Consider the following 19,021-nt stretch of genomic DNA (forward strand, 5'->3'; position numbering starts at 1 on the left):
TGAGGCAGACGTCATTGTATGAAGTTTCAGGACAGAGGAACAATGAACGTGTTTATTGGGGGAAGATCAGCGAAAAATTGAGAGAGAAAGAGATGCTTGCATTGGTCCTTAAAGGGATGACTTCACAACACAGAAAGGGTAGGCGGGAGGGCATCCCAGGTAGAGGAAATACCATGTACACAGCCTATAGGAATGAAAAGACCAGCACCTTGGGAGATACTGCAGCATCAGCAAGGCTGGCAGGAGGTGTATAGCAACAGGGTGGTGATAGAAGGGAAGATGGCGGTAATCCCATTGGTAAGACCCCAAGACCCCCAGGACCTGCAGGAGACTGGAAGCTTCCTCCCTTTGTTCAGTCTCCCAGTTTCTAGCCCTTCCTCCCAGAGGCACTCACAGCATGTACATAAACCACCTTTCAGCTTTGGATGGGCTCCCCTTTGCTCTGCTTCCTTGCACCCCCAGCTTGTCTGCACAGAGATTTGCAATCTCCTTTTGATGCTGAAAGAAAACATCTTATCACATGAGAGACCTGCGACCTGACTGCTTGGAAGAATAAAGTTTACCAGGTGAAATGACATCTGTGTCATTTGCTCTTTGTGGCGTGAGGTTACTGGGAAGGAATAAAGTCCGTCTGTGACCAAACACCTGTGTTCCTCTCTCGCTGGCAGGGTCACCAGAGGGGAGCATTAAATTCCTCCTCAAATGAGTCAGCCCTGCTGTTCCCGAGGAGACGGGCTGGTGCAGCTTGAGCTCTGTGGGCAAGTCTGACCAGGCCCATCTCACTCGTGCCTGTGTTTGCCTTGCAGCTGTGTAAATGAGTATGGAAGATTATGATTTCCTGTTTAAAATTGTTTTAATCGGCAATGCTGGTGTGGGGAAGACGTGCCTAGTCCGACGGTTCACTCAGGTAAGAAGTCTGAAGTCTGGGGTCGGGTTAGGGAATCCTGACAGGATGGGTGAGTGGTACCCACGCCAGCCTCTTGGCTGCCAATGCTTAACGAGCCCTTTGCAAGTGTACCAGCTCCATAGCCTAATCTAGAGGGTTTTTTTTCGACATTTAAAAATTTTCATCTTATTTGAAGTCTCAGCAATGGTGAACATGACCACTATTTTATCTGTGAAATATCCTTTGCTCTTCCCTTTCTTTTTTTTAACTTTAAAAAAACTGAAGTATAGTTGATGTACCATATTATATTACAGGTGTACAACATAGTGATTCACCATTTTTAAAGGTTAGACTCCATTTATAGTTATTATAAGATGTTGGCTGGATTCCCAGTGTTGTATAATATATCCTCACAGCTTATTTTATATGTAAGAGTTTGTATAGACTAGAGTTTCTGAACCATTTCCAGAGAGCACGGCTCAGTGGGTCTCCATCAGCCCTCCCACGCCTCTTGTGGCTTCTTTTAGTAAAAGGGGTGAGTGGTTTTGCTTTCAGTCCGCAGTATCAAAAATAGCTTATCAGATAAAAAAAGATTACTTGTTAATAATAATCCAAAGTTGGAAACCAATGAATCTGGATGTCAAGTTAAACCTAAATGTTAACTTTTTAAAAACTCAAATTCAAATTAAACCCCTCAAGCTCCCTGCTGATGCCCTCTCAGTTCCTCCCAGAAAACTGATCAAATTGTTTTGGTTTACAACCAAATATGCTGATTTTTCTAATCTATTCCACGGGAATGAAATGAGAACAGTGAAGGACTATTTGAACTAAATTAAATGTTCCCTCTGGGTTGAGTCCTTATCATTTGTTGTAAGTACAAGCTCCCTTTGGGGCTGCCCTTTTGAGAATTACTGCCAGAGATTATATACTTGATTTCACACAGAAATGGGTGGGAAATCATTCTGAGGTTGACCATCTTCTGTGTTTTCCTGGAAAATTATGAATGGCATCCTTTTCAGTATTTATCATGCATGCATCTTGCATTTTCATAAAGTGCTAATGGGGAAGGTTGAGAATAGCTCTTCTGTCCAAGGCACAGGGCAAACCTGGTGCCCAGGAGAGAACACTGGCTCGAGAGTGGAGACACAGGCCCTTGTCCCAGCTCTTGTCCCATGAGCCTGGGGAAATTCCGCCCCCTTGCCGAGCCTTCCTGCCTCCCTGTGATCTCCAAGGCCCCTTCTAGCTCTGACAGTCTGTGGTTCTCTGGAAAACTGGAGAGACAGATTGGATAACACAAACAGCTTAAGGGCAGAGTCACCTTTGGAAATGTCAAGGTTTTTCCTATGATAATGAACGCAGAATAGGACTTTTTACTAAGCCATGGCCTGGTGAAATCAAAAGTAACAAGCTGACAGGCATCTGGGCTCAGTCAACCGCCATGGCGTAATATTGGAAACTTCAACTGGTTTTACTTCCCCCTACCATTAGTAACCTTTCTGCTTTTGGCAGGAGGACAAGACTGCAGAGATGTAAAGTTTTCAGTCCCTTTGTCAGAAGTTCCCTTGACCTTGTCTAATTACTGAAAGTTCCCTTAGAGACTTTTCAGTCCACTCTTCTCATTTTATAGGTAAAAAACTCAGGTCTTAGAGGGATGAAATGACTTATTAGCATCTCATGTTAGTGGCAAGGCTAGGATTAGAATCCAGATCTTCTGGTTCACAGCGTGATTTTTTTTTTTTTTTTTGCGGTACGCGGGCCTCTCACTGTTGTGGCCTCTCCCGTTGCGGAGCACAGGCTCCGGACGCGCAGGCTCAGCGGCCATGGCTCACGGGCCCAGCCGCTCCGCAGCATGTGGGATCTTCCCGGACCGGGGCACGAACCCGTGTCCCCTGCTTCGGCAGGCGGACTCTCAACCACCGCGCCACCAGGGAAGCCCTACAGCGTGATATTTTTTTTATCTTTTGCATGTTCTAACCTCTGAGACCATAAGAGTCTGGCTTTTCTTTTTAAAAGCATAATTCTTGTCATTAGGGGTAAAAATACTTTGATTTTTAAACAGTAATTTTTACCAATAAGCACACCACCTCTTACTTTTCTTTTCTGTTTACTTTTTACCCCTCCCAGTCCCTCAACTCCCCCCAAAGTTCATATTTCATAGACAGGATTATGTTTAGTTTTGTTATTTAGTAGACAGTTAAAATGAATTGGATTCAGCTGTTTTTGAGGCATGAGGAATTGGGGAACAAAATGATGAGGGAGACACTGGGAAGGATTTGTTTTATTTTTTGGCATTTGTTATACTGCAAAACAGCTGGAGCTATAAACTTGAAGCTTGTTGGCAGCCTTGTGTTTGAGCCAAACCAAAATAGAAGAAAATTGATTCAATATTTGTAAGCAAAGTTATGAATGTTTATACTTACATCTTTTGCAGACGTGCAATGGAACAGTGTATGTTGGTTTGATGCTCAGTCTTTTAAGTTCAAACTTTAATTAAAGAACTCTCTTGTTAGGGAATGGACTTAATTAAAGAAGCCCCAGTCTTAGCTCCCAGAGCTAATAAAGTCCATTTTACTTTAATTTCTGGAAATTCTGGAGTATGAATGTGAAGAGGGAAGAGAAACTAGGTGAAGGGTTCTTTCTTGATAGAATTCCTTCCCACCTTCAACTCCCTCCTTAAGCTTATAGGAAATATTATATGACAGTAAATTACATTATACATGTAATTTTACTAAAATCATACCTTCCTAGTTCAGCTTCCAATTTTATGTAAAGCTTTGTTTTGAAATACTTACATCAGACCAGAGAGAAGGACTGGTTTGCCTAAGGTCACTCAGAGATCCTTGGCTGCTGCCTCCGGGTTTGGTGCTATTTCTACTATACTGTCTCCCTGGATGACTGCTTTTCTTCAGTTATCTTCCCAGGGTCATTGGCCCTGATCTCATATAGTTATATCTGTATGGTACAGAAATAGTTATCACTCTCAGGGCAGATGGAAATTCAAAGGATCACTGTCTCATTCATGTTTCTTGTGTTGAGTTCTTGTTTGTTTTTTCATCTTGGTTGTTCACCCCCATGGCTGTCCAATGCCCTAGACTAATAGCCAGTTTTAATCTTCCTTGATCTTACCTTTTAGAGCACCTGTCCATTTGCCCCCACCCAGACCATCCCGATCTCATCCCTGCAGCTCCGTGTCTTATCCTTGTGTCTGATTTTTCTGTTTCATTCTTTGAAGTCAGGTCCCCCATCCTTTCCCAGTTCTCTTCCTTTACCTTCTCTGTCTGCTTCCTCCTTTCTTTGTCCCCCTTTCCCCTTCCTTCTTCTTTCAGCATTTCTCTCTCCCCCATTCACCCTCCTTTCTCCTCCCCTCAAAACATACACACAAAGTTAAATTAAACAGGGTTCCCATGACACTAACCAGAGTTCTCTCTTCTACCAGTTAACTCAGCCAAAGGAAGGAGCTGGCGATGGGTAGTAATGGGGTGGGGTGGGGGGAGAATCTCATTTAATTGAAAGATTTGCTTATTGTTATTTTCTATTATTTCTGCTTTAGGGTCTTTTCCCCCCAGGACAAGGAGCCACAATTGGAGTTGATTTTATGATTAAGACAGTGGAGATTAATGGTGAAAAAGTAAAGGTAAGATACTAAGTGTTCAATAAGGGTTTCATTGTGTTGTGTGAGAGGAAGTAGTGTTTTCATAACATTTATTAAATCACCTAATGGAAACCCACACCTAAAACATACTCAGCCATGGCAGCTTATTTCCAAACAGAGTTCCTCTCTTCCGTTTATAGGGGCAGGAAGGGGTTATGGGTGATGTGTTTACAAATGGGAAGACAGCGAGAGAAGAGCTAAGGCAAGTTTGTCCTGTCTCTTGTCATGTCAGACTTCCCTGGTGGTCCAGTGGTTAAGACTCCGTGCTTCCACTGCAGGGGGCATGGGTTCGATCTCTGGTCAGGGGACTAAGATCCCACATGCTGTGTGGCATGGCCAAAAAAAAAAGCAAGGAAGAAATTTCTTTTCGGGATCTCTTGAGTTGGGCCATTATGCAGAGCTATTTCTTCTTCTTCTTCTTTTTTTAAATTGGAGTATGATTGCTTTACAATGTTGTGTTAGTTTCTGCTGTACAATAAAGTGAATCAGCTATGTGTATACATATATCCTTTCCCTCTTGAACCTCCCTTCCCCCACCTATCTAGGTCATCACAGAGCACAGACCTGAGCTCCCTGTTTCTTCTTAATAGCAGCCTGCTTCATGAAAGAGCCTCCTGATTCCTACATTCATTATGGGTTATTCTGTTGTATAAATCATTTATTAGAATTATTCTGTCTACCACCCTACCCCTATCCCTAGTAAGGGAGGAATACTAAATGAGGGGTCCAGGAAGGGTCCATGATCTGGTCCCGTCCCCTTTGTGGCCTCTGGATGGTTTCGTACCTGTATGAGCTATGGTGTCTGAGTTCAGTAACAGGAGAAGGGAGGTAGTCTTTTTCGAGTGCCTAATATGCATCAATCCCCCTGCTACCTCTTTTTACATTTAACTTAATCCTTATTGTAAACTCTGTGAGGTAAGTGGTAAATTGTCTTCATTTTATAGTTTTCAGAGAGGTTGAGTGACTTATTTATCCACAGCTACACAGTTTAGCAAGGGAGGTAGGCGGGATCTGAACCAGTTTTGTGTGGGCCAGTGCACCCCACTGCCTCCCTGGCGGGGGTCTCTACTGCTCTGAGAGCAGGGGGGAATGAAGGCATAGTAAGCCCATTATCTCGGAGCAAGGAAAGAGGGAGGTGATGGAAGGAAGTGTGCAGTAAGACTAAATTACTTGGGGGACTTCCCTGGCGGTCCAGTGGTTAAGTCTCTGTGCTTCCACTGCAGGGGGCATGGGTTTGATCCCTGGTCAGGGAACTAAGATCTCACACGCCGCGTGGTGTGGCCAAAAAAGAAGCAAAAAAAAAAAAAAAGACTAAATTACTTGGAAGGAGGGTAGAGATACTGATCTTTGGCACGGTGCCCCTCAGAGTTAGTGAAATTCCACGGTCAGATCTTTCCAGAGCTGAGTCCCATGGAAAGAAGGGATGACCCTCAGCAGCACAGTGAGAACCATGGCATCAGAGTTCCAGCCAGATCCCAACCTCAGCATCCCAAGTTTGAGTCCATGTCACTTGCATCCTTCTCACATAGGTACCTGCACTCCCACCTTCAGATGCCTCAGGAAGGGCAGAGAAGCTCCGGGGTGCTCTTACAGCATGTCACAGACATACAGAGATGTGTTTAGGATGAGGCTCCTGAGTGGGGGACAGAATCTTGCCTAGTGTCTCTTCCAGCCCTGACTCTTCAAAGGGTTTTTTTTTTTTTTTTTTTTTTACTGCAAAGACATCTATACCAAATGCAATAGTGATGGAGAGCTGGGGGCTCTGGAAAATAAAAGCAGGGTGTGGAATCCACATAAAAGCCAACTGGAAAGGTCAGAAAAACTGTGCATTGGGGTGGTAAGAAGGAGCTGGGTGGGGCGAGAAGGGAGCCAGGAGTGTGCACTCAAGAGGCAGCGGCAAGAAGAGCCACTTGTAGTTCTCTCTTGTTCCAGCAGAGGCAGGTGGTGCCATCCCAGGGAGCTGGGTTAAGATAACTTCTGTTGTAGGCATTTTATTTTCAGATATTTGGGTTTCCCATTTATATACATATATATGTATGAGTTCATTCCTTTGACCAGAAAGGTTCATGCCTGCCATGTGCCAGGCCCTGAGAATAGATAGCAGTGAATAAGAAATGGTCCCCATTGTTAAAGAACAGCCTTATTTTTCCTTCCTGAATCCCCAGATTTAGGTATTACATTTATGCCACTTTCTGTGAACCATAACCTCATTTTTAAGTACTTATTATGCTCAGCTAAAATCCATCTTTTTATAGCATCGAACTCTACCACGAGACCACAGGCTCCTCAAGAACAAGGTTTATCTCTTACTCATCTTTGTATCGCAGCACAGTGCCCGTTCCCATCATCACTTTAGGCTTCTGGACCTTCGTCTATGAGAAGTGAGAGTTGGTTCATCTCCGAAATCCAGTCCTAATTAATTTGCCTGCGATTTTTTTCTAGCTGTATATGTAGAATCAAGATAGAAAATAACCCTCTTCAACCACATTAGTCCAAGGGTCTCATTAACACTTGGACACGTGAGGAGAGCAGCCCAGGCTTCACTAAGGAAGCAGTTGTTGTCTTATTATTGTTGGTGTTCTTTAGCATTTACCGAATACCTCTTCTTGGTGAGAGTTAAGTGTCTTTTTGCTAGTAGTTTGCAGGCTTTCTCAGGGCCCCACAGAGCCAATGGAAAGAGAATCCACCTGTGGTTTGTACAGGATCACCCACCTGGTGAGTGGCAGGGCAGGACCAGAACCCTGGTTTCTCTCCTGACTGCTCATCACCCACCCTCAGCCTCTCCTACAAGTCCCATTCTTTCTAGGATGACTCCCAACATCACAGGCAGCTAAGCAAAGGTGTTAGAAAGATTCTCATAGCTATTAAGTCCTAGTGCCAAATCAGTAGAGACAAAGTTGAGGAAGAGGCCCTTCTCTTAAAGTGGTCTGTGTTATGAAGGTGACCTTGGGTAGAAAATATAATTCAAACTTATATAGAATTTTCTCCTAACTTCTGATTTTTTTTAGCCTATCATAAAGTAATGAGTAATAAGCAAAACTATAAGCTCAGTCAATGACATTTTAACCTTAGGAGATTAATTATAATAGAAGTAGAAGATTTGCTGGATTTTTCTCTCATCAGGTATATATTGCATAGATAGGAAAGTCCTGAAAGTATGCATATGTATTTCCTCTTTCAGCCATCTGTCCATCCTTTCATTTATCCAGCCATCCTGTGTTAGAGTGGATGCTTTGTGCCAGGCACTGTGTTAGATAAAACATCTTTGTTCCCTAGTAACTTACGGTCATTTTGCTGAAACGTTTCATCTGTGAAATCTTCTTTAATACTCTGCTAATCATTTAAGCAGAATGAATCCATCCTTCGTGATTGCACCATCCTTTGTTCATTCAGTTAGCCATCATTCCAATGTGTCCACCACGTACCATGGCCTGTTTTAGGAAGACACAAGGGATATAAGGTTAAATAAAAGGCAGCCCTTACCCTTAGAGAACCTAGTCTAACAAGGGGACATAGTAGTAAACCAATGATTGCAGTACGTTCTTGTAGCAGTGAGGCAATAGAGGTGTAAGTGGTGGTACAAAGAAGAGAGTAGACAATGGTGCAGCCCCATACTGGAGGTGAGAATGGTTAGAAAGCCCAGGGCAGTGGTATTGAGAACATATTCATGGACATAAGATTAACACCAGGAGACACTCTCCTGCTGGCCCCTCTTTAATAAAACATCTCATATCTTACCATGGTTAGTCAACTATGTATTCATCCTCCCTGTACTAGGAGCTTTTTGAGATCAGGGATTGTGTTTTATTTATCTTTGCATCCTCTCTGTGCTTAGCACAGTGTTCTGCATCTGTTAATGATCTATAAATGCTGAAAAAGAGCAAATGAATTGCAGAGAGAATAGTGAAACCAAGTTGGATAATAAAGGCAGTGGAATATGGATCTTCTCAGGAATTAACCATAAGGCTAGAAACAGGCAGCCCCTTTGGGAAAACAGCCTACCTCTCAGCCAAGACATACAATCACTATTCTAGAAAATATCTCAGTGGTTTTCTTTCTTAGAGCTGTTCTCAAGATGTGCCAGTCATGAGAACATACTGATTTCTAATGATTGGCAGTATTAACAATCACAAGTGTTTTTCGAGGCTCCGTGCGGCGTTAAAATAATAGTCTCTTGTTCTAAGACACAGCCTGGCAGAGGGGAACCATGTCCCTAGGTTTGAGGCAGAGAAGAGAAGTAGCTTTTGTCCTGGCAAAAGCTGTAACATCTGTATGGTTGCCTTCAGCATACACAGGCTTTCATGTACATCATCAAAGGGCAGCTGTGACTCCAAATCAAAGGAGAGCCTGTGTGCTGCTGATTGGCGGCAGGGACCACCGGTCACTCATCAGTCTCCTCAGCTAAATTGGTCTGAGCAGAGGGTGATACCAACTGCCTCATCCTCTTTGGATGCAGATGTACATTTAAATTAGTCTCTGGCAGCAAAGCAGCACGGTGTATGGACTGAGTCGTCTCCTGGGAGTCAGAAGGCCTGGAGTCTGTGTCCCAGCCTTGCAAGTAACCTGTTAATGAAAGAGAGGCATAAACTTGCCTACCTCACTGGGTTGTTGTAAGGATGAAATGAGACCGTGAATAAATATTTGAACATTTACTCTTTGCCAGACACTGTATTTGGTATAGGGGATAACGGAGAGTAAAATGGACCCCAACTTCCCCCTCATGAAGCTTTCAGTCTAGTGAGGAAGATGGTTCTAAAACAAGTTATTTCAAGTAACTAAGTGATTCAAGTGTGTCAGGTGCTGTGAGGGAGAATTGCAGGGTAGGTTGCAGGAGAGATTATTTGAGGGTGGGGATGGGGAATCTGGCCTAATCTGAAGGTTCCAGAAGGTCTCTCCTGAGGAAATGATGTTCTGTTAATGGGGGCGAAGGCATTTTGTGACATGTGAAATTGATGCAGTTAGAAGGGAAGATTATTGTTGGTGTGATTTTTCAAGGCCTCGGATTTGTTGTGCACTCAGCAGTTGCTCTGGGGAAGAGTTCTCTTTCAGAGGTCTGCTCTGTGCAGGGAAATTCAGGTTGAAGTAAGAAGTGTTTTGCCTTCTTTGTTATTAGAACCATCAGGTAAATGACTTCAGCAGGTTTGCATATTATTAACCTCTTTTTGTAAAGAAACCACCAAAGCCCAAAGAGATTAAGTGACTTGCCCAAGGTCACAGAGCTTACAAGTGGTGGAGGTAAATTATTTTCTTTGTCTGCCATGGCATTGTTCCTGTTTTCATTAACAAAGATAATACCTTAATATATTCATTTGAATGGATTTTTTTTTTCCCTCTCCAGTTGCTGACTGAAATGCCAACAGTCACAGTGACAGCTTGCCCTGGATCCTGACTTTTGTAATAGAGCATTATGATTAAGAACAGGGATTCTGGGACCACACTGCCTGGTTGAATCAGCTCTAGGACATATTGGCTGTGAGACATTGAGCAAGTTAATTAATCTCTCTGTGCCTCAGTTTCCTCATGTAAGAAATGGATATAGGAATAGTACTTACCTCATGGAGTTGTTGTGAGGGTTAAGTGAGTTATTCTATGTAAAGTGTTTAGAATAGAGCTTGGCATCTAAGTGCTCAATAGTTTGGTTGTCTTTTTTTAAAATTTTTTATAAAGAATAGAGGGGATTGCTTATAACCAAAACGAGAACGTTTGAAATGTTATGTGAATGTAAATCTTTAACAAGACATAGGAATATACTTTCTGATTTAGAAAATAAACAAAATGGAAAATTAAAGATATGAGCAATGAAGAGTCTACAGATAAAAAAAGCAATTCTTATGGGAAATAGGCTTATAATAAAAATTAAGTAGATTATTAATACCCTAATTTCACCTTTTAAATGAAGTTATACAAAAATAATCTAAATGCCTTAAAAAGAAGAATAAAGGGGAAACTCAAAATAATTTAACAAAGAAAAAACAAAAATCAAAGTGAATCTCTATCTTTAACCAGGCTCACCCAACAAATCTTTAAAAAAATTGTAGGTGCCTTTTTCTTAGGGCAAAAAATAACCATGAAATTATTGGGGTGAAGGTGCTTCTGTTTCTAAACTAAAGCAAGGCAGTGCTGTCTTTCTTTTTTGCTTCACCAACCTGATCCTTCTCTTATGCCTTTACAGCTTCAGATCTGGGACACAGCAGGTCAAGAGAGATTTCGGTCCATCACCCAGAGTTATTACCGAAGCGCCAATGCCTTGATCCTCACCTATGACATAACCTGTGAGGAATCCTTCCGTTGCCTTCCTGAGTGGCTGCGGGAGATAGAACAATATGCTAGCAACAAGGTCATCACTGTGCTAGTGGGTAAGTAAGGACTAATGAGGAGGGACATTGATTTGTGAGCATAAGAGAATTTATAATCACATAAGGCCATGTGTCTTGGTACCTTCCGAGAGTATAGTCTACAGCTGTATAATTCATGTGGTCAACATTCAGTTCTTCTAAATGAAATTGAAGAGAAAATGAAATAGCTCCTACCCCATGGTGATGGTTTAGAAAAGTAAAGTAGAAAATGTTGCTGATTGATTTTCCTATAGTGCACGCTCTAGGGAAGAAGGTGGATTGCCATGAAAGTTATGTGGGCTGCTGAACATTACAAAAAAATCTAGGCCATGGAAACTGCTGGTCTAGAAGTAAAATATATCTACATTGATAAGGAATTCATTATTGAAGCAATTATTTTTTGCCTAAAAAATGGACTTTGGTTAATTTTTTCCCTTCTTACATTTATACTGATTTGAAAAATTCTACTTTTCAGAAAGAATAAGGGAAATTCTGCAGTTTGTTTCCTCTTGTAGGAGGGTAGAACCTCTATTTAGTATGGGGGGAAAGCAGAAAATAACCCATGTTTTTTTTTTGTGGTGACAAATGCACCCATTAAAAATGAAATTGCAGCAAGACAGATTAGATTGTTAAAATCCTCTAGTGGTGATGGAAAAATGTTAATAATATTTGGTTGTTAAAATGTTTTCTTCCCGAGAATTCCGTGTCAGTCCAGTGGCTGGGACTCCGAGCTTCCACTGCAGGGGCCACAGTTTTGATCCCTGGTCAGGGAACTAAGATCCTGCATGCTGTGTGGTGTGGCCAAAAAAAAAAAGAAAAGAAAAACAAAGTTTTCTTCCTAAGAAGGAACGTTGTATATTCTAGAAAGACCTGAATTTTGGAAATCCAGTAGAGAACCTCAGAAACATTAAGTTAAAAATCATGGTTAACAGTAAGTTAAACACTATATAAAGCATTATAGCTAGTGTATATGTCCAGGAGTCATATTAGGAATATTATGTGTCATGATCCCAAATTTACAGATGAAGAAAGCGAGGCTCAGCCAGGTGAAGTTCTTTCCCCAAGGTCACTCAGCATGTAAGACTGACTTCAAAGCCTGTGTTTATCCAACTGTAACGTGCTGCCTTGTAACAGATTGCTGGACTTTTCCTTCAGGCTGCTGGGTTAAGTATCTGCCTCTCTATGAGCTAACGCTCCATGCTCGGTCCTGAAAACCCTCCTGCACACTGGAGAACTTTTGCTGTGAAGAGCTTGAAAGCCCTCCACTTTGGACATAAAGCCCTTGAGAACATGAGTCAAAGCATTACTACTTGGGAATCTATCTAAGGAAGTTAAATGAAGATATGAGGGGACATGATTAGGCAGCTCAGTATGAAAGAGGCACTACCTTTTTATTTTTTATTCTAAAAAAAAGTTTATTTATTTATTTATGGCTGCATCAGATCTTAGTTGTGGCATGCAGGATCTTTCGTTTTGGTGCGTGGGCTTCTCTCTAGTTGTGTGCGGGCCCCAGAGCACGTGGGCTCTATAGTTATGGTATACAGGCTCAGTAGTTGCAGCACGAGGGCTTAGTTGCCCCGTGGCATGTGGGATCTTAGTTCCCCGACCAGGGATTGAACCTGCTTCCCCTGCATTGGAAGGCAGATTCTTAACCACTGGACCACCAGGAAAGTCTCAGCACTGGCCTTTCTTTTTTTTAACATCTTTATTGGAGTACAATTGGTTTACAATGGTGTGTTAGTTTCTGCTTTATAACAAAGTGAATCAGCTATACATATACATATATCCCCATATCCCCTCGCTCTTGTGTCTCCCTCCCACCCTCCCTATCCCACCCCTCTAGGTGGTTACAAAGAGGGGTGATCTCCCTGTGCTATGCGGCTCCAGCACTGGCTTTTAAAAAATTTTTTATTATGGAAAATTTTAAACATAAGCAAAATAGAGAAAACAGTATAATAAACACCCATATACACATCTCTCAGATTTGACAATTAACAAACAACTCATAGCCCATCTTATTTTATCTTTTCCCCATCTCTTCTGTCTGCCTTCCCCTTCAGATTATTTTGAAGCAAATCCTAGATGTCATATTAATTCAATTTACATTATTTCACTGTGTATCTCTATAAAAGATATAAAAATTTTTTAAAAAGAAAACCTAGGGCTTCCCTGGTGGCGCAGTGGTTGTGAGTCTGCCTGCTGATGCAGGGGACACGGGTTCATGCCCCGGTCCAGGAAGATCCCACATGCCGTGGAGCAGCTGGGCCCGTAAGCCACAGCCGCTGAGCCTGTGCGTCCGGAGCCTGTGCTCTGCAACGGGAGAGGCCACAACAGTGAGAGGCCCACGTACCGCAAAAAAAAAAAAAAAAAAATTGAACCTAACCACAATGCCATTCTCACACCTAAAATATATTAACAGTTCCTTAAAGCATCAAAAATTTAGGCAATGTTCAAATTTCCTTGATTGACTCATCCATCAGAAATTTATTCAAACAAGATCCAAATGAGGTCTGTATGTTGTAATTAATTTTTATGTCTTTTGATTCTCCTTTTAGCTGTAGCTTATCCCTCCATTTTTGCTCCCTGGGAATTTATTTGTTAAAGCATTTGTTTGTCCTGTGGAGTTTTCAAGTCTGAATTTTGTTATTTCACCCTGGTGGTATATCATTTGATATGTTCCTTTATCACCTAAATTTCTGGCAGATACGTAGGTAGATCTAGAGCCTGGTCAGATTTAGGTTTTGTTTTTCGTTTTAGCAGATATACTTTATAGTTGGTATTCCAAGGTACTGTTCTCATAGGACAGTCAAGAAAAATGCTTCATTCTTTCTTTTCCATTTATTACTTTCCAAAGTAATGAGTTGGTTCCCTAGTCTTCCAAAAGCAACTATTAAAGTTTGTTTATATTTTGAATATTGCTATAAATTTAAATATATTTGATGTATTCTAGCCCCTTGCAATTATTATTATTGATGCTTCAGTTGTTCCAACTTTGACAGCGGGAGCTTCTTCAAGTGGGCTCCTGAGTCCTTTTGACATGACCCAGGAATCTTTGAAAATTTTCTTGATTTCTGTGATGACAAGTGTTCGAGGCACATCCAGTGCATTTCCTGCCCCAGATCTGGAATTAGCCATTTCTTCAAGAAGCACTGTTTCTTTTCAATGGGAAGTTGTATTTAGAGGCTACAACCAAGGTGATAGGAATTGTCTTTACTAGGTGATGGCTTTTAGGCTTTTCAGTGGACAGAGCTGGTGTGTGTGTGCGTATGTGGTGAATTCTGTAGCATCCACAGGGGGTTGTCTCATTAGGCTCTGTGAAACATTTTGACTGACAAGACTACCACACAGGCCACATGGTATCACAGTCACTTAGAAGGATACAGGACAGGAAACACAGCTTAGTAGTAAGCCAGCATCAAGCATTCCTCTTCAGTGGAAGCAGCCCTCATAGCAGTCCACAGAGCTGTCCAGGACCTCCCGGGACAGTTCAGATGTGAAGGGAAAAGGCTCACTTCAGGCAAGTGTAGGATCTGCTCTGGCTAGAAGCCTCAATGCCCCATAGGAGCCCATCTCTCTTGTAACAACCCGAGAGGCCTAACTTTCAGGGTCTCTTCAGATGAAGAATCATCACACTCAGGGAAGCCTAAAGTTAAGGCTTTCCATTAGGTATTTATAATTCATACATAGAATTCCCAGGCCGGATGGAATTTATCAATCAAGGGTCACTTTTACCATGAGCAATGTTGGGAAGTAACACAGTTGACATATCTATCACCTTTGTCAGATTTCCAAAACAGAAATAGAAAATTTTTTAAAGATAAAATAACACCATGAATTATTCACACTGATACTTCCATTTGTAATTCAGGACTACAGAAATTTTACTTAACCTCATTAATCTTATATCCGTATTTCCTTTCTCCCATGCTAAAAATCCCTGTCCTAATGCCATTGGCATAATTACTCATTTGCTTTATCCCCTAAAACATGTATAGCAGCCCCAGAAAAATGATGCCAACACTACCACCGACAAGATAATTACTGCGGCAGTTCAAGATTTTTTCCTTCAATTCTTTTTGTCCTTAGGGTATGTGCCACTGGAGATACATGGTTAAATTACTGGTTAAATTATCTTCAACTCACCTGAAATAGTTCCTCTTTGTGTTGTTATGCCACTTCATGATAAATAGGTTCATTTGTTGAATTTTGCTTTCAACTTTAGCAATTTCTTTTTATTTATTTATTTATTATTATTATTTTTTGTGGTATGTGGGCCTCTCACTGTTGTTGCCTCTCCCATTGCGGAGCACAGGCTCTGGACGCGCAGGCTCAGCGGCCATGGCTCATGGGCCCAGCCGCTCCGCGGCGTGTGGGATCTTCCCGGACCAGGGCATAAAACCGTGTCCCCTGCATCAGCAGGCAGACTCTCAACCACTGCGCCACCAGGGAAGCCCAGGAATTGCTTTTTAAATTTAATTTCATATTAATTGTGTAATCGTGTGAAACACTGATAAGATTCTGAAGTCAAATCTATAAAATGCAGTATATTTAGAAAGGTCTGGTTTTCATCCTCAAGCTTGTTCCTTTCATAGGTAACCATTATCTTTAAAATTAAAATTTTGTTTCAGTCTCCCATTAAAAACATAAGAATAAAGTGTACTTTTTCATCCCTTTTTCTTAAAGAATTGTATATTGTATACACTTTTTTCAACTTTGCTTTATTTGCTTAACAGTATATCCTAATGTCTCATTCCATGGCAGCCTACAGAGATATTCCTCATTGCTTTTTATGGTGCTAAGTAGCTCCAAATAACTATGGATGTGACGTAGTTTATTCAGCCAGTGCCCAACTGATGGGGCTTTTGGGTTGTTTCCAGTTCTTTGACATTACAAATGGCACTGGTATTTTAAAATAAACAATCCAGGAACGACAGTCACATTTGTTTTGCTTTACTTGCCCATCTCTCTGGTTTGACTTCAGATACAAAGTTGAATTTTGATGTTTCCAAACTTGCAAAAAAGTCAAATGACGATTCCCTCTTTGATTTTACTGCTATTTTAGGCAACAAGATTGATCTGGCAGAAAGGAGAGAGGTCTCCCAGCAGAGAGCTGAAGAATTCTCAGAAGCTCAGGACATGTATTATCTGGAGACCTCAGCCAAGGAATCCGATAACGTGGAGAAACTCTTCCTTGACTTGGCATGCCGCCTCATCAGTGAAGCCAGGCAGAACACGCTTGTGAACAATGTATCCTCACCCTTACCTGGAGAAGGGAAAAGTATCAGCTATTTGACTTGTTGTAATTTCAACTAAAGGCTGAGGCAAGGAGAAGCAAGAGGAATCAGCAGTTACCCTGATGGGCCACCAATTGCTGGGGAGATCTGGCAATGACTATGGGTCCTGCTCAAGGACCTTCTGACTCCTGTGGGCTCCTGAGCTTACAAAGCATGGCAGGCCAAGGGCCTCGTCCACAGGCCAGCATTAGCAGAACATATAATGGTTTCACCCTTTTGCAGTCTGGAGTCGGATCAAGGAGAAAATTGCACTAGGCGCTCCATGATCTGCAGAGCATGTTGCTTTTGTTTTTTTTAAAAAAGCAAGTAAATCGCATTCCTGAACACAGTCCAGGGGGAGACGTACTGTAGGGATCCCTCCTGCACGTCAGTGGGTGCATGTGGGGGCTGCTCTTTAGGGCTTCTGGGGGCCCTGGTTTTCTTGTCTACCAGGTAAACCAAAACTGGGAACGCCAAGTCCTGTCTCTGGTGCGTGCTGATGGCTCCATGGAGATTTTGAAAAGTGTTATTTCTTTTTTCCATGGGCACTTTCAAGAACTTTGGGATGTAAAAATGAAATGAAGCCTTTACCTGTGACAACAGTAGCAATCATTGTTTTATTAATGTATACAAGCTCCATGACTCCTTTTGGTGCTAATGATTCCACTCTTTCACAGACCAAACGTTTTAGTACATTGATGTCCTTAAATACATTTCATAGAAATAAAAACAAAACAAAACAAAAGAAAAAAGGGAAGTCCAGTAATCAGCTGTCTTTCTCAAAGTCTCATTATCACCTTTTCTAGGGTAGATTTGTTGGGAAAGGGAATACTTTTCCTTTCCTTTTCCCCTCTAAATCTCTACCACTTTCTTCTTCCATTCTCCCATCTTTCCTGCCCTTTAAGTAAATGAAAAAGTTTGAGAAATGGAAAAAAAATAAGAGAGAATGGTGGATACCCTAACATAAAAGATTAGCTCTAAGACATTATGAGTAGTATGAGAAAACAGACCCAATCTGACCAAAATACTGTGGATTAATGGACTGCCGTGCAGAGTTCCAAGCAGAGCACAGTCCTTGATAGCAGATCACATCTTTTACTTCCTGGTACTATCCATCTTGGACAGACCAAGGCTTAGGATTTTGTAGATGTTTTTAGTATGGTAAATGAGAATAGCAACAGATGAAAAGTCTCACGATTTTTATATCTGCAGTGATAACCTTAGAAAAATTCTGCTCGTAGAAGCAGATTGAGTAGTCATTTGTCATCTCCTTGTAGTAATGTTACTCAGACTCATGACCATTCATTCTTTCCTGTTTCTTTTTCTTTTCCTCTCTTTCTTTCCTGGTCTTCCCTTTTTACCTCCTCTCCTCCTTATCCCCCTCCTTCTCTCCCTTCCTTATATACATGTGTTACTGCAAATCTCCAATTCAAATGGAGGTATATATGCCTTTACTTAGCCAATTTAAAAACAGAACTCAAAATGGAAGCCATGCTGCTGAATATGTTACTATTTCTTCAGTGCCATACTTTGATACCTTCCAATTTGTTCACTGATATAAATGCAAATTGGGAAAATAATTAAACCTATTTGCTGTTGATGCTGTCAGATGTTTCTGTAGCTTGCTGCTTAGTATGACTGAGGGATGAGTAATGGGATAAGGATATGATACGTAATTCCACTGTTGCTGTAGATGGTGGCAGTCTTGGTCCTGATCTATTGATGTGTGAAAGCTATTGAGTTTTAAAGCAATGAGTAATGTAGAGACACAGTATTGGTGAAGCCTTTCTAGCATTTCTTTAGTAGGTTTCAGAGTGACCTATCTGCACATTGGAACTGTACATATTGTTTAAGGGACTGATACTTATGGTTGGCCTCACCATGCTTGTCCTGATCCTATGGGTAAGAGAAAGTGATCCCAGAAGTTTGAATTGCTTTTATTTTAGAACCTATCTCTATAGGAAAGAAAAATCATTTTATTAAACACCAAACAAAATAATTTATCATGGTTGCCTTTCCCTTCCCATTTTCCCCACCAAGCCAGCAAGTAAAGGTATTAAGAAAAGTTCATCCAAGTGGGCAGAACTCTTTTGAAATGTTGAGGAAATGTCCCTAAGTTTAGGTTTACTATCTTTCATTTAGGGCAAAAGTCCAAAGTCCCCACCAGCACATCATGACTCACCTTTGTCTCACAGCAGCAAGTGTGTTGAAAATAAAGTTGCTTTATGAACTTACAGAATAGAACATTGTTAGACTGGACAAATTTAGTTGTAAAATAACAGGTTGTAGGGCCACTCTTGCATTCTGAGATTATTTCCTAGGGCTCAGTCTCCTTTATCTACTCTTGGCCAAACTCAGAAGGGTACTAGAAAGCTCTGCTCTTGGCCCCTTTCTTCCCTGTTACCCTTCCCAGCCTTTCTGTACTTACAGTCACCCATCTATGGCACATCAGCAGGGACACATGAGAATGTAGGGCTTTGTTTCTTTTTTTCTCTTAGTTGTATGAATTCTAGATTAGGCCTTATGGACACTTGTTCACTGGTGTATCTCAAGTTTGAGAACAAGCCCTGACAATATTGTAGGTGCTCAATAAATATTAGTTGAATAAATGACTTAGTGCCCAGAGGAGCTTTTTCAGTTAAACAGAAATTTATCAAATAGAACTTGAGAAAGGACGCTAATTAAATGTGGCCATCTTAACCCAGGCCAGGACCTAAACTTACTCATTTGCCTACTAGTCCTTACTGTCTTGGCAATATTTGCTAGGATGAGCCTTCTTGAATAAAAATGAATTCTCATTTAATGGTGGATGAAAAAGAGGGTTGCTTTCTCATAATTCAGTATGGCTTGATATGACTCATAAGACTACCCGAGT

The 19,021-nt window shown here is 41.4% G+C and overlaps 1 protein-coding gene across 3 annotated transcripts in view; it reads left to right on the plus strand.

The window, feature by feature from the left end:
• Positions 1–16,746, plus strand: part of RAB30 (RAB30, member RAS oncogene family) — an 82,245-nt gene extending 65,499 nt beyond the window's left edge. For 2 of the 3 annotated variants that reach the window (XM_067038402.1, XM_059067840.2), the window contains 5 exons: positions 420–566; positions 807–907; positions 4,437–4,520; positions 10,711–10,894; positions 15,936–16,746. In XM_067038402.1, the coding sequence (XP_066894503.1) occupies positions 815–907; positions 4,437–4,520; positions 10,711–10,894; positions 15,936–16,186 (612 nt within the window). In that variant the 5' untranslated portion in view covers positions 420–566; positions 807–814 and the 3' untranslated portion in view covers positions 16,187–16,746. The remainder of the gene's footprint in view (positions 1–419; positions 567–806; positions 908–4,436; positions 4,521–10,710; positions 10,895–15,935) is intronic. The other variant, XM_059067837.2, reaches the window with a different exon arrangement.
• The last annotated feature ends 2,275 nt before the right edge of the window (positions 16,747–19,021 follow it).

Source organism: Kogia breviceps, chromosome 7, assembly GCF_026419965.1.
Source record: "Kogia breviceps isolate mKogBre1 chromosome 7, mKogBre1 haplotype 1, whole genome shotgun sequence".
NCBI classification, from domain to species: Eukaryota; Metazoa; Chordata; class Mammalia; order Artiodactyla; family Physeteridae; genus Kogia; species Kogia breviceps.